The 12,537-nt window shown below is 37.7% G+C and overlaps 1 protein-coding gene across 1 annotated transcript; it reads left to right on the top strand.

Moving 5' to 3' along the window:
- The first annotated feature begins 10,593 nt into the window (after positions 1-10,593).
- LOC149204673 (uncharacterized) lies at positions 10,594-11,320 on the top strand. The gene is given in 2 exon segments (XM_089397180.1): positions 10,594-10,880; positions 10,882-11,320. Coding segments are annotated over 2 exon segments (726 nt in total).
- The last annotated feature ends 1,217 nt before the right edge of the window (positions 11,321-12,537 follow it).

Raw genomic sequence — 12,537 nt, forward strand, 5'->3', positions numbered from 1 at the left:
AGCTCTCCTTGGAAGGATTTAGCAGGAGATGGTGTAAGGCTTGACATAGAATTACTTATCAGTTGTGATGGCATGACTATGCAGATTTAGAATACAGGAGGCTCTTTCATGTTGGTGTCTCCATCCTATACAGATCATCTTTTGGCCAAGTTTGAATATAGCCAGTGTTGGGTAGTTGTAGTTTTTTGTTTTCTTACAAGCTTTAGGGGAATGCTAAACATGAAAGATTCTTTTTTATCATGATTTTTTTGATGTTGAGCTTATGATTCTTCTTGAATTGCACTTACTGAATAGGTAATATTATGTTACAAGTTCAGGTGGCACCTTGGCCACCTTTAGAATTTTCTTGTTTAAACGATATTAATTTAATAATTTGTGCAAGATCTGGGAAGGAGAATCATGTTGCCTTCACTAAATGTATATGTAAGATGAATTCTACTCACATCCAAATATATGCTTCTAAGAAATAGCTTGCAGGTTATTAAGGATCATTTAAGAGGTAATGTCCAAATCATGCAGGTTAATTGTGTGTGAAAGTGTTGTAAAATTTAAATATACCTAGCTCTGGTGTGCAGTGCTCTGTTTACATTTTCCTAAAGGCAGATAGCATCATGTACCTCATGTGGAGTGCTCTGTTTACTTTGTCCTAAAGGAAAATAACATTGACTAGAAGTGGTGAGGTATACTCATCTAGACAATTGAAAAAAGCTATTTTGTTTACTGTCATGTCTTGAGGCTCCACTTCTCAACATACCACAAACACTTGAAATAATGTTGGTGGAAAGGCATGCCACCATGGCAAAGGTTGTACGACACTTGTCAATGAACTTGTATGAACCTAAAGCTTCTGGAATTCCTTGTAAATTTTTTTATTGATGTTGTTGCTCACCCTTCCCTTTCTTCTTAGAACACTAAGAAGCATAGTGGCCATCCATACTCGAAGCTTCTACAATTATTGCAAACTATTTTACTATTATTGTTGCTTACCCTTCCCCTACTTCTCAAGATACTGAGAAGCATATTGGCCATGCTTCTTGCACTTGATATTGATCAAATTATTTTTATGCTGGTTAGAAGATCTTGAATCTTCCTTATTTTTCTAACCCTTCACAAATCCTATTTTATTTCCTCCTTTCTTCACCCTCCCAATGAGGGCTAGCTCTGGTACATCCTCATCACTGGCTGAAACCATCTCCAATCTCATTTCCTCCTCGATAAATGCATCCCACAAACTTTCAATTGAGGGTAGCTTATCACAAGCACATACAAACTATACAAAATGGTGCCAAGATGGACCAAATCCATTCAAGCTAATCCAAATTAGTCCATTCTCTTCTACCTTGTCATCAAGTGTAGCTCGTTGATATCTCAACTCTTGATCTTTATCATATAGATAACTATTGTAGTAGTGTTTCTCATGCAAGTAATGGACGATTTATTCATTAAGAGCATTCTCCTAAACATGTTATCACTCCAATACAATGTAATCAAAGTAATATGCATTTCCCTATCAATATTTTTCTCTACAATGAAAGGGGTTTGTGGATTCTTCACCAAATCGAAAACTACTCATTCCATTTTGACCAATTTCTAATCATGCTCAGCCAAATACTTGGTATCTGTTGAAATTAAAATCTCCTTCTCCATAAGGTACGACAATTCAACCTCTTCCAAGAGATGTTACATCCTAAACTATAATAGAGTTCGAAGTGCCCTCCAAAATGTGACAATCCTAAAGACCCTAACTACTTGTGATTACAAATCTTTAAACAAACATGAAAACATATTGAGAACTAAGAATCAAACCTGCAACCTCTTATAGGTGGAGGCCACCTTTCACAAACACGTAAAATAACGCTCCAATCCTTGGAGCAACTAGGACATCACACCCCATGGGCCACAACCTTTAACACGTCGAAATCTACTTCACTTGCTGAAACTCGGGCATACCACCCTTGAAACTCTTCAACAACTCCCTCTAACAAGTTGCAATCTTATCCATGCACAACTTCCTATTAGTTTCAGTGAAAGTGCTCCGATACCATGTAATCTAGACAATAGTAAGTAAATTTTGCACTAAAATAATATTCCTAAGACCTTATGTAATTTGAAGCCCTTGATGAGTATACTAGAATCTACAAAAACACACTATAGAAAAAATAATAAGAGCATGTACACAAATTGGAACTCTCAATCACATCTATCTTCTCTTCAATGTAGAGCAAAGAAAACGCAATGCAATACCTCAAAACCAAAAGATTGCTAACCAACATGGAAGTGTTCACTACATCTCCTTTATATAATAGGAAGATGAGAAAAGATACAAAGTATCTGGTCACATGCATGAAGCACTCAAGGTGACTCAGTCAAATGCTAGCCCAAGTTTAATAATCTAGTGTACCCTTGCTGCATGGATAAGTGTGCCATGTAAGTGCATCTCAACTGGAAGACAAACAGAAGCATGCATCCCCTTCCTTGAGAATTTTCCCCCCTACCTAGATTGGAACCTTATCATGCAAAAGCACTCTGATTATCTAGGGTTTTTTTCCCTCCAAATATTAGATCATGCATGAAGAACTGAACCGAACTAAATCTGAACTACAAACTGAATTGAAATGAAGAAAAAATGGAATTGCTTAATCTTAAACAACATGCAAACTGAAATTAATTGAGGGTAGAAAAACTGGAAATATACCATCTACTCTCTTACATAACAACACCTCCCTCATACTATAATGTGCATAGGAAACATGAAAAACTGCTGCCATTATTACTGCTGTATGGACCTACAAAAAGTACTCCCTCACTACTGCTATACCTGCCAATTAAGTGCACCCTTGCACTGTGGAGAAGATTGTCAGAGTTAAACAAGGTAGACAATCTAATAAAGGATATGAACCAACTAATCAAGAAAATATTATCACATTGATAAATTGAATCCTTAAAAGAGTGACTAGCGTGAGAAGACACATATTTAATTCAAACAAAGTATAAATATTTGCCATATATAAGACAAAATTTACTGCATGGTTTTAAGAAAATTCATCTCAATGGCCAAATAAATTGTTTCAAACGCTAAGATTGAAAGGAAATTGACTTAATGTATAACAAAATGTTAGTATTTTGTTAAGCTGCATCTGCATTTACTCAAAGGTTTTGATTTGATGCTATATAATTCTTAAAGCCATGTTCAACCTACAATGACTCTCTAGCTTTTCTATTGTTAAAGTTGCAGGCCTATTTTGTAGGAATTTACAGGGTAAGTTCCTCAGACAGAACACCAAAGGACACCGCTCACAACCAGATTGCAGATCAATACACCAGTATTTTTGACGTGGTTAAAACCCTCAAAGAGGGAAACAGTCCACGGCCTGAGCCAACGCGGCCACTTCAGGCAATTTATTAATAAAAGAATGAAAATTTACATAAGCTTCTCTCATAGACGGATTACCCTACAAATGACCCTCCATGCGCTTTAAATAGAAATCATGGACCAATCGGGTGTCAAGCCACGGATCAAGTGTCGGTAATACCGAGGAGAGAATGAACCGTCGGATCACTACATATCGTGACCATCAGATTGTAAGTTACAAAATGTACAAGGTAAAGAAACACACTTTACCTAACTCTATACCCAACTCTATACTAGACCAAGTTGTACTTAACTATTTCCTATGTGTCGGAATATCCTAACATCCCCCCTTAAGAACAACTTGGGATAGGATTGAAGGATTTACAAATATGACACAATAGGAGAAGGAAGGAGGCACTAGAGCCTATCCCCCCTTAGTGACAACTTCCTGAACTCCAACCATAAATCGAAGTTTAGTGAACTTCGCCTCTGTGAGAGCCTTTGTAAAGATGTCTGCAACTTGATCATCTGTTGAACAATATTGCACTTCAAGAATATGGTCATGAATGAGCTTTCTGATGAAGTGCATGTGCAGTTCAATGTGTTTTCTGCGCTGATGTTGGACTGGATCTTTTCATAGCTGAATGGCACTTTGATTATCACACCAAAGTGTAGTCGGATGCTGCTGCTGAAAGCCAAACTCTGACAGGATCTGACGAAGCCACAAGGCTTCCTTACTAGCTTCTACGGCACCACGATATTATGCTTCTGCTGAAGAAAGAGAAATGGCACCTTGTTTCTGGAAAGCCCATGTAATAGGTCCTGAACCAAGAGTGAACACATAACCTGCAGTAGACTTCCGATCATCAGGGTCACTAGCTCAATCGGAATCAGTGAAACCAACCAATAGAGGAGATGCTTTGGCACTGTAATGAATCCCAAACTGAATTGTACCTCAAACATAACAAAGTATTCTTTTAGCTGCTTTCCAATGACTTTCACATGGGTTTTGCATAAACCGAGCAACAAGGCCAACGGCAAAGGAAAGGTCAGGTCGAGTATGGGTTAGATACAAAAGTTTTCCTACAAGTTGACGGTATAAGGTAGCATCAACTTCAGGAGAAGTACAAGTGACTGAAAGTTTGACTCCAGACTGGAAGGGAGAAGGGGCTGGCTTACAGTCTTCCATGTGAAAATGGCGTAGAATATCACAGGCATACTTGGACTAGGAAAGGGAAATACCGTCCTTGGATTGCAAGACTTGAAGACCGAGAAAATAATGTAAGTGTCCTAAGTCTGTCATTTCAAATTTCTTTTTAAGGCTAGACTTCACATGGTTTATAAGGTTGGGATCACTACCGGTAAGGATAAGATCATCAACATAAAGAACAAGAATGATAAGAGACTTTCCCACTTTCTTGGTGTAGACAGTATTGTCAGAATGACACCTAGAAAAGCCAGATTCTAAAAGAAAGCTATCCATTTTGGCATACCAAGCTCGAGGAGCTTGCTTGAGACCATAAAGGGATTTCTTAAGCCGACATACAAGGCTGGAGTCTGTTTTTATGAAGCTAATGGGTTGTTCCATGTAGATTTCTTCATGCAAGTCCCCATGCAAGAAGGAAGATTTAACATCCATCTGATGGACTTCCCATTTGAACGAGGTAGCAAGGGAAAGAACAAGGCGGATAGAGTTCATTTTGGCAACAGGGGAGAAGGTTTCAGTGTAGTCAATGCCTTCAACCTGTGAAAAACCTTTAGCAACAAGACGAGCTTTATGTTTATCAACTTTCCCATCTGGTCCATAATTGGTTCTGTAAACCCTTTTGCATCTAACAAGTTTTCGTCCCTTTGGTAGAGGAAAAAGATCCCATGTATCATTTGCCAATAATGAATGATACTCTTCATTCATAGCTGCTTCCCAATCTGGATGGCTTGAAGCTTCTGCAAAGGTGTCAGGATCATAATTTACTGGAGCTTGAGCCAGTAAAGAAGAGGCTCTGTCAAACTGAGAACGTGTGCGTCGCTGATCTGTAGGATCACCGGCAAGATCACCTGCTGCATCTCAAGTAGCACGAACCCATTTTGGAAGCTAAGGAGCTGAAGGAGGATCCTGAGATGGTGGGGGAGGATTGTCATCCTCACTTTCATCATCTGAAGAAGAAATGTTTTCAAAAGTAGAAGAGATAGGGAGAGGTGGCACATCTGTCGAACTAGGCTCGCAAGCCAATATATTTTCATCAAATTTTACATCTCTTCTAATGATAACATTTTTGGACTTAAATGGAATAAGTCTATAGCCTTTGACATCTTCAGAATATCCAACAAAAGTACATTTTTCACTCCTAGGTTCTAAAGGTTTATGCTTTTCGTCTGGAATATGGGCCCACGCTTCACTTCCAAAAACACGAAAGTGACTTACATCTGGTTTGATTGAGCTCCATGCTTCTTCTGGAGTGATATTCTTTAAAGCCTTAGTAGGAGTGCGATTTATTATGTAATTTGCACAGTTAATTGCTTCTGCCCAAAAACTAAGACCAAGTCCTTTAGATTGTAGCATACAATTAGCCATTTCCTTTAAGGTGCGATTCTTCCTTTCAGCTACACCATTTTGTTGTGGAGTATATGGAACAGTATGTTGCATTTGAATTCCATTCTCAGTGCAAAAGTTGATGAATGTGTTTTTAACATATTCTCCGCCATTATCAGATCTTAGCTTAAGAATTTGATGTCCATATTGTTTTTAAACAAAGGCCTTGAAGGCCAAAAATGTGTTAAATACTTCACTCTTGAGTTTTAAGAAGTATACCCAAGTGCGTCTGGAGAAATCATCAATGAAAGTTAAGAAATACTTGCAGCCAGAGAATGAAACAACTGGAAGTGGACCACATAAATCACTATGCACAAGCTGTAAAGGGGCTGAGGCATGCCAAGAGGCACGTTTTTCAAAACTGTCCCGATGATGTTTTCCAAGTACACATCCGGAACAAACATCATCTCTGCAAGATACCATAGGAAGACCTGTCACCATATTTTCTTTACATAGATGCTGAAGGGAGCGATAGTTTAAGTGACCAAATCGCTCATGCCAGAGTTTGCTCACTTCATTGTTATGAGCAACAAATACTGAGGGAAGATTTGATGACCCAAAGTTGTGAAACTTATACAACCTTGTAGAATCATCAGCAATGCCAGTAGCTAAAATCTGTTTAGGATCTCTTAGGTCCTTGATTACAACATCATGAGGTGAAAATTCAATGATTTTACCTTCACCTGAATGGGTTATCTGATATACAGATAGAAGGTTGCAGGATAAGGTTGGAACACATAATACATCATTAAACTGACCATTGTCTAGATGAACAGTTCCAGTGCCTACAATACTAAGAGATCTATCATCACCAACATATATATTTTTGGTGTTACAATCATTTAAAGAAGAAAACATGGCTTTGTTTTTGGCCATGTGATAAGAAGCTCCAGAATCAATGAGCCACTCATGAGAATGAGAAGAAGAAGATACATTTAGTGCATAGCCAGACCGAGATGCTTGACAACCACATGCAGAAAGTGCCATTCCTGAAGATGAAGTTGAAGTTGAAGATTGCTCCAAATGGATGTTATGCTTCTTCATTGCTGCTTCCAAGGCTTCCATCTTCTTAAAGCATTTGGATTCTAAGTGGCCATCTCGATTACAAAAGTTGCAATGTCTATCAGTCTTATTCCCTTTGTTTTTATTTGTCTTATCATTTTGTTGAAATGATTTTTCATTTTGAGGCTGAAATTGCTTAGGACCCTTGTTTGGTTTAGGACCATTCTTTTTAGGATATGACTTCTTAGGATTCTTTGAATTTGGTTGCTGCTGGGCGGCTAACGCTTTCTTGGAAGAGTTTCCAAGATTAAGAAGACCAAGGTGTAAGAGTTTTTCTTGTTCTCTTATTAAAGAATCACAAAAAGAGTCAAAGGAAGGGGACTTGTAGTCTGTTCCTTGAGAAATGAAGGCTTCTCTTGTAGAATGGAAGGTGGAAACAAACACAGAGTAGGCTGGTCCCAACTTAGTAAGAATGGAATAGATAAGGTTACTATCTTCTTTCTTAACCTTAACACCTTCCAAGAGATATCTAAGGGTCTTGAACTTGGACAAGAAATCTTCAATGCAAGAAAAATTATTAGGGTCCAATGTAAGCAACTCATTTTCAAGTTGATGGGTTCTAAGTTCATTTTTAATCCCAAAAACTTTATTGATTTGTTTCATTGCTTCATCAGGAGTATCAAGTTCTGCAATATGGAATCTAAGATCTGGAGAAATAGACATCCCTATCAATCCACGTGCTTGATCTTGCCTATTTTCCCATTTAGCAGCCTTATCTTCATCCTTCGGTTTCTTTTCTTGGCCTGAGGCTATTCTGTAGAGACCTTTACTTCTAAGTAAATCCTCAATGTAGGACAACCATTGGAAGTAGTTGGTGCTGTCAAGGGTAACTTGGTATTGACTTTCTATTTCAACAGAAACTGAAGCTAAAGATGCTAAAACTAAGTGTTCCAATGGATAGATCTCAAAAAAATAGGCTGGTTTAAAAAAAACAGCTCTGAAAATGGCTTTCGGATGAAGAAGTTATGGCTTTTTAAAAAAAAGTTGATGAAGTCATCGACGAAGTGCGGGAATGTGCGAAAATGAAAAAATCCGCCCTCACAAAAAGGAGATTTGAACCCAAGACCTCTACTCTCTTAAAATAGCTTTGAACCAATTGAGCTATACAAAAAATTTGAGAGAGAGAGAGAGAGAGAGGGGGGGGGGGTGCTTTGGGTTGCGTGCTTGCTTTGAGAAAGCTCTTTTTCCCTACAAAACAAAAAACACAAAACCCAACACGGACATGCAAAGAAAACGAACCTTACGGCTCGAAGTTAGCTTTAGCCAAAAAACTAAATATTTTCAAAAATGAACCTTGCGACTCAAAGTTAGCTTTAGCCAGAAACTAAATATTTTCCTCAATGTTTCTGATTTTCCGAGATCACACTAAGGCGCAGGGAAAAGAGCATACGCATGAGAAAAATCCTTTCTTTTTGTTTCTGATTTTCCCAGATCGCACAGAGTCACAGGGCAAAGAGCATACACATAAATGAAAGGTATAGATCCAGTAATAAAAAAAGCTAAATAAACTGAAACCGAAATAAACAGAGAGAAAATAACTGTAAACTGCAAATAAACATTGTATACCTCCAGATCTTAAAAATGACGCAGCTAGGGCTACCAGAAACCTTTTCGCGTGAAACGAAAGGGGTTCCTCACTGGAACAGATGCTCCCAACACAATAGAGCAGTCCTCTCGGCCCGAAAGTAGTCAGAAACAGTAGATCTGGGAAACAACAGTCGGATGTAGTTCTACCGGCTTCAGATTTGGATCACCAACAGACGCGGCCCTCAAATAGCTCTGATACCATGTAGGAATTTACAGGGTAAGTTCCTCAGACAGAACACCAAAGGACACCGCTCACAACTAGATCAAAGATCAATACACCAGTATTTTTGACGTGGTTAAAACCCTCAAAGAGGGAAACAGTCCACGGCCTGAGCCAACGCAGCCACTTCAAGCAATTTATTAATAAAAGAATGAAAATTTACATAAGCTTCTCTCATAGATGGATTACCCTACAAATGACCCTCCATGTGCTTTAAATAGAAATCATGGACCAATTGGGTGTCAAGCCACAGATCAAGTGTCGGTAATACCGAGGAGAGAATGAACCGTCGGATCACTACATATCGTGACCATCATATTGTAAGTTACAAAATGTACAAGGTAAAGAAACACACTTTACCTAACTCTATACCTAACTCTATACTAGACTAAGTTGTACTTAACTATTTCCTATGTGTCGGAATATCCTAACATATTTTAGCAAAGCTATAGGCTTTGATCATGATGAAATGTAGTTACAAGGTTTTTTCTAGATTTATATATTTTTCATAGTTTAGTTTCAATTATGCATTTTTCCTTACCAAGTAAGAAATAAAACAAACCATTAGCAGACAAAGAACATATCAATCAAAGCTAAACATGTAAAATAGAACGGATAAAGGATATACAAATGCAGAATGGAAAGTTTTAACTCAGAAATTGAATAGAGAGTGTGGTGTTAATGGTACCTATATAGTAGGATTTCATATTAGGAGTAAAGACACACCAAGTCCATCAAATGCCTCTTTCCAAGAACCCTCAGTAAGAGTTTTCCAAAGTCCCTTTGATTTCCCAAATGCGCTAGTTTACATCCAAGAAGAATTTGTGTCCAGTGGATTTCCAAAACAAAATAAACCACCACATAACATAGTGTTTATGTATAAATTTGAGCAAGAAATGTACAAGTCAAAATACCAAAATTTGGCTAGAAAATCCAAATCACTAGGACAAAGCAGGAAGAAAAGGAGTTGTACCTGTGTTATCATAGTTGTGCAAGCTCTAGTTGCAGCAGCTACAACCAAATTTTCCTTTGTTCCCATATACATGTTCCTATGTTTCAAGTAAAATCTCTTAGAATATAGCTATAATAGTATTGGTTAAATTTATGATGTATAATTACTTGATGAAAATTGAATAAGCTAAACTAATGGTAAATAATATCACAAGTAATTATCTGTAGATTAGAAAAGGTTTTTCAACATGGCATCAAAGAAGTGAGATTAGGCAGTGGAGTGTGTCTTGGTGGAATGATCTTGCATCAAACAAATATGTGTATTTTCCCTCGAACTAGTTTATCTACAGATCTGAGAATTCTAACGCGCATTACATAAAGATCCATTGGGTCTAGAACCATTATTATAGACAACTGCTTTTGAATTTTTGTTTTAACTTATTTTGGAATAGGTGTAAGGAGGTGAGAATGATAATTCTCCATAGTCAAGTTGAAGGGAGTCGTAGCATCAACTGTGTGGAACAGTAAATATAAATTCATGAAAATTTGCAATCCTAAGGGCATGGTTTTATGCAATCTCCTCTACTCTGATTTTATTTGAGCACCACAGATATCAAAGGCCGAAGGGAAAGAAAAGGGGGCATTGCAATAATATTACTCTATATTCGAAGAGTTGTCACATAATTTTGAGACATGCATTGGAAGATGTACATATATATGGCAACAAAATAGAATACATACATGTCTGGTGTGGTCAAATTCTCCACAATCTAAATATCACACCATGAGATAGAACGTTTAAATCAACTTGAGGATAAGCTAGTGACAACAATGGCTCAGTATAGCAGTGGAAGCATTTACTGGTGGCGCAGAAATGTCCATACCCATTTTGCAAACCCTAGTTTCTCTAGTATGGCACTGCAACCTTTTCTATACCAATCCACTTGGGATGAGATTAACCATGGATTGAGTCCTAATGTCGATATTGCAAGGCTAGGGTTAGGCCTTGGGAAATTATTAGCACATTCATCTTGTATTGTTTGCTTTTGGGATGACAATTTCCCCTTTCTAGGCAATCCTTTAGAAAGAGAAGCAGGAAGTTAAAGTTTGAAACCAAGCTATGTATAGTCCTTGGGCCAAAAGTATGTTGAATTGCCTTGCAGAAAGGATTAGAGAGAGCAAAAGTGAGCCAACAGAAGGTGGTAAGGGTAGTGATGGTGATGACGATGGAAATGGCAGAGGTGGTGTAGGAGATGATGAAGCTCATGGTGAACAAGAGCATCAATTTCTACTACCTCTATTGACTATGGAGTTTGTAGCTTTTAATTTAGGGCATTGTATTACTGTCTGGATTATGGATGGAAATATGAACATCAACTTCTTGCGAATAGGTTGTGGACTCTTTTGTCTCCTCATGCAACTGATTATCAGAATCTTGAATGATGATCTAGAACTGGAGGGCAATATCTGGTTGTGGTTTTGCACCCTAGCTGACCGCATTTGTTTATTGTTATTGTCTCATTATGTAGAGGCATTATCCAGCCACCTGAAAGCTTGATTTGTCATAGTGTTAATGATATTTAGTTAATGGAGCATGCACAATCCACACATTCAACACACTGAATTATTTATTCATTTTGTTCCAAGCGAGATTGTGTCAGTGAGAGGCATGGTATATTATGTTGACCATTATAGATAGTGCTCGAAGCTATACTCCATTAGCCCACAGATTTGCAGAATTTCAACTGTAGGTGTGAAATTTTGCTGATTTTTCATCAGTGACCAAGGTCGAGAGTCGGATAGGTGAGATGTCAAATGTTGTTAGTCATTTCTTGGTATCTTTGTAAAAGTCTTGTGATCCAGATCATCATGGAGAATGATCTAGACATTGCATGGAGTTATTAATATGGTACATACCTCTGTAATAAAGCAAAGCCTGAACCAATGTTCAGATTATGGAAAAGGTATTCCATTGTGTTCTATGATTGCAAGATTGTCCTTATCCAATCTATAACAAGTTCTATGAATAATCCGAAGATGTGTAATATATAAAATGTCTGAACCTAGGTTACAATATCTAAAAGAGACGTCCAAGTTGTGGTTGAACTAGCAACTTAACTTCAATATTGAACTCAAGAAGGAAATGGTTCAAGCTTCAAGTTTGTGGTATCTTATGAAGAGAAGACTGAAGTTTTTTCTTGTTTGCAGATGGTCTATGAATGAAGTCTGAAGGTTTGGAATGTGTTGAATCAATTGCAAGTCAAGAAATCTTATGCTCACATAAGAAAGATGAAATAATCAACTTGTCTAGAATGGAAGAGTCAAACCCTGCTGATGGGTTGTGAATTCATTCTTTGAAACAAGGATATTGTTCTTAGACATCATAGGTTGACTGATGTGTTCTAAAATTTGTTGGCATGAGGTTTGAAAATGCTAACAAGACAAGATTCCTTGTTTGAAGTACTTGGCATGACAAAAACAATTGTTAAAATATCACTAGGGTATCTCAATGAGTCTACGTAGCCCTTCTTGAAATCTGACACTGATTGATATCCTATGGTATTTGTACCTAGGGTTTGGAAGCAAGTCATGGACTGTTCCTAGGCTTGTGAGTGTTTAGGATTTGTAAACCCTAAGTAGGGCTTAGAGAAGGAAGCCTAAGACTCATGGATTGTTTGTTGAATTGTAAGAAGAAATCCTAGCTCCTTGATGATGATATTTACTCCTTGATGATATCGACAAGGTTGACTGAATCCAAGAAGGCTAAGATCAAGA

This window comes from Pinus tabuliformis, chromosome 1_2, assembly GCF_031772625.1.
Source record: "Pinus tabuliformis cultivar Carrire ecotype Pingquan chromosome 1_2, CPIR1, whole genome shotgun sequence".
Classification (NCBI taxonomy): Eukaryota; Viridiplantae; Streptophyta; class Pinopsida; order Pinales; family Pinaceae; genus Pinus; species Pinus tabuliformis.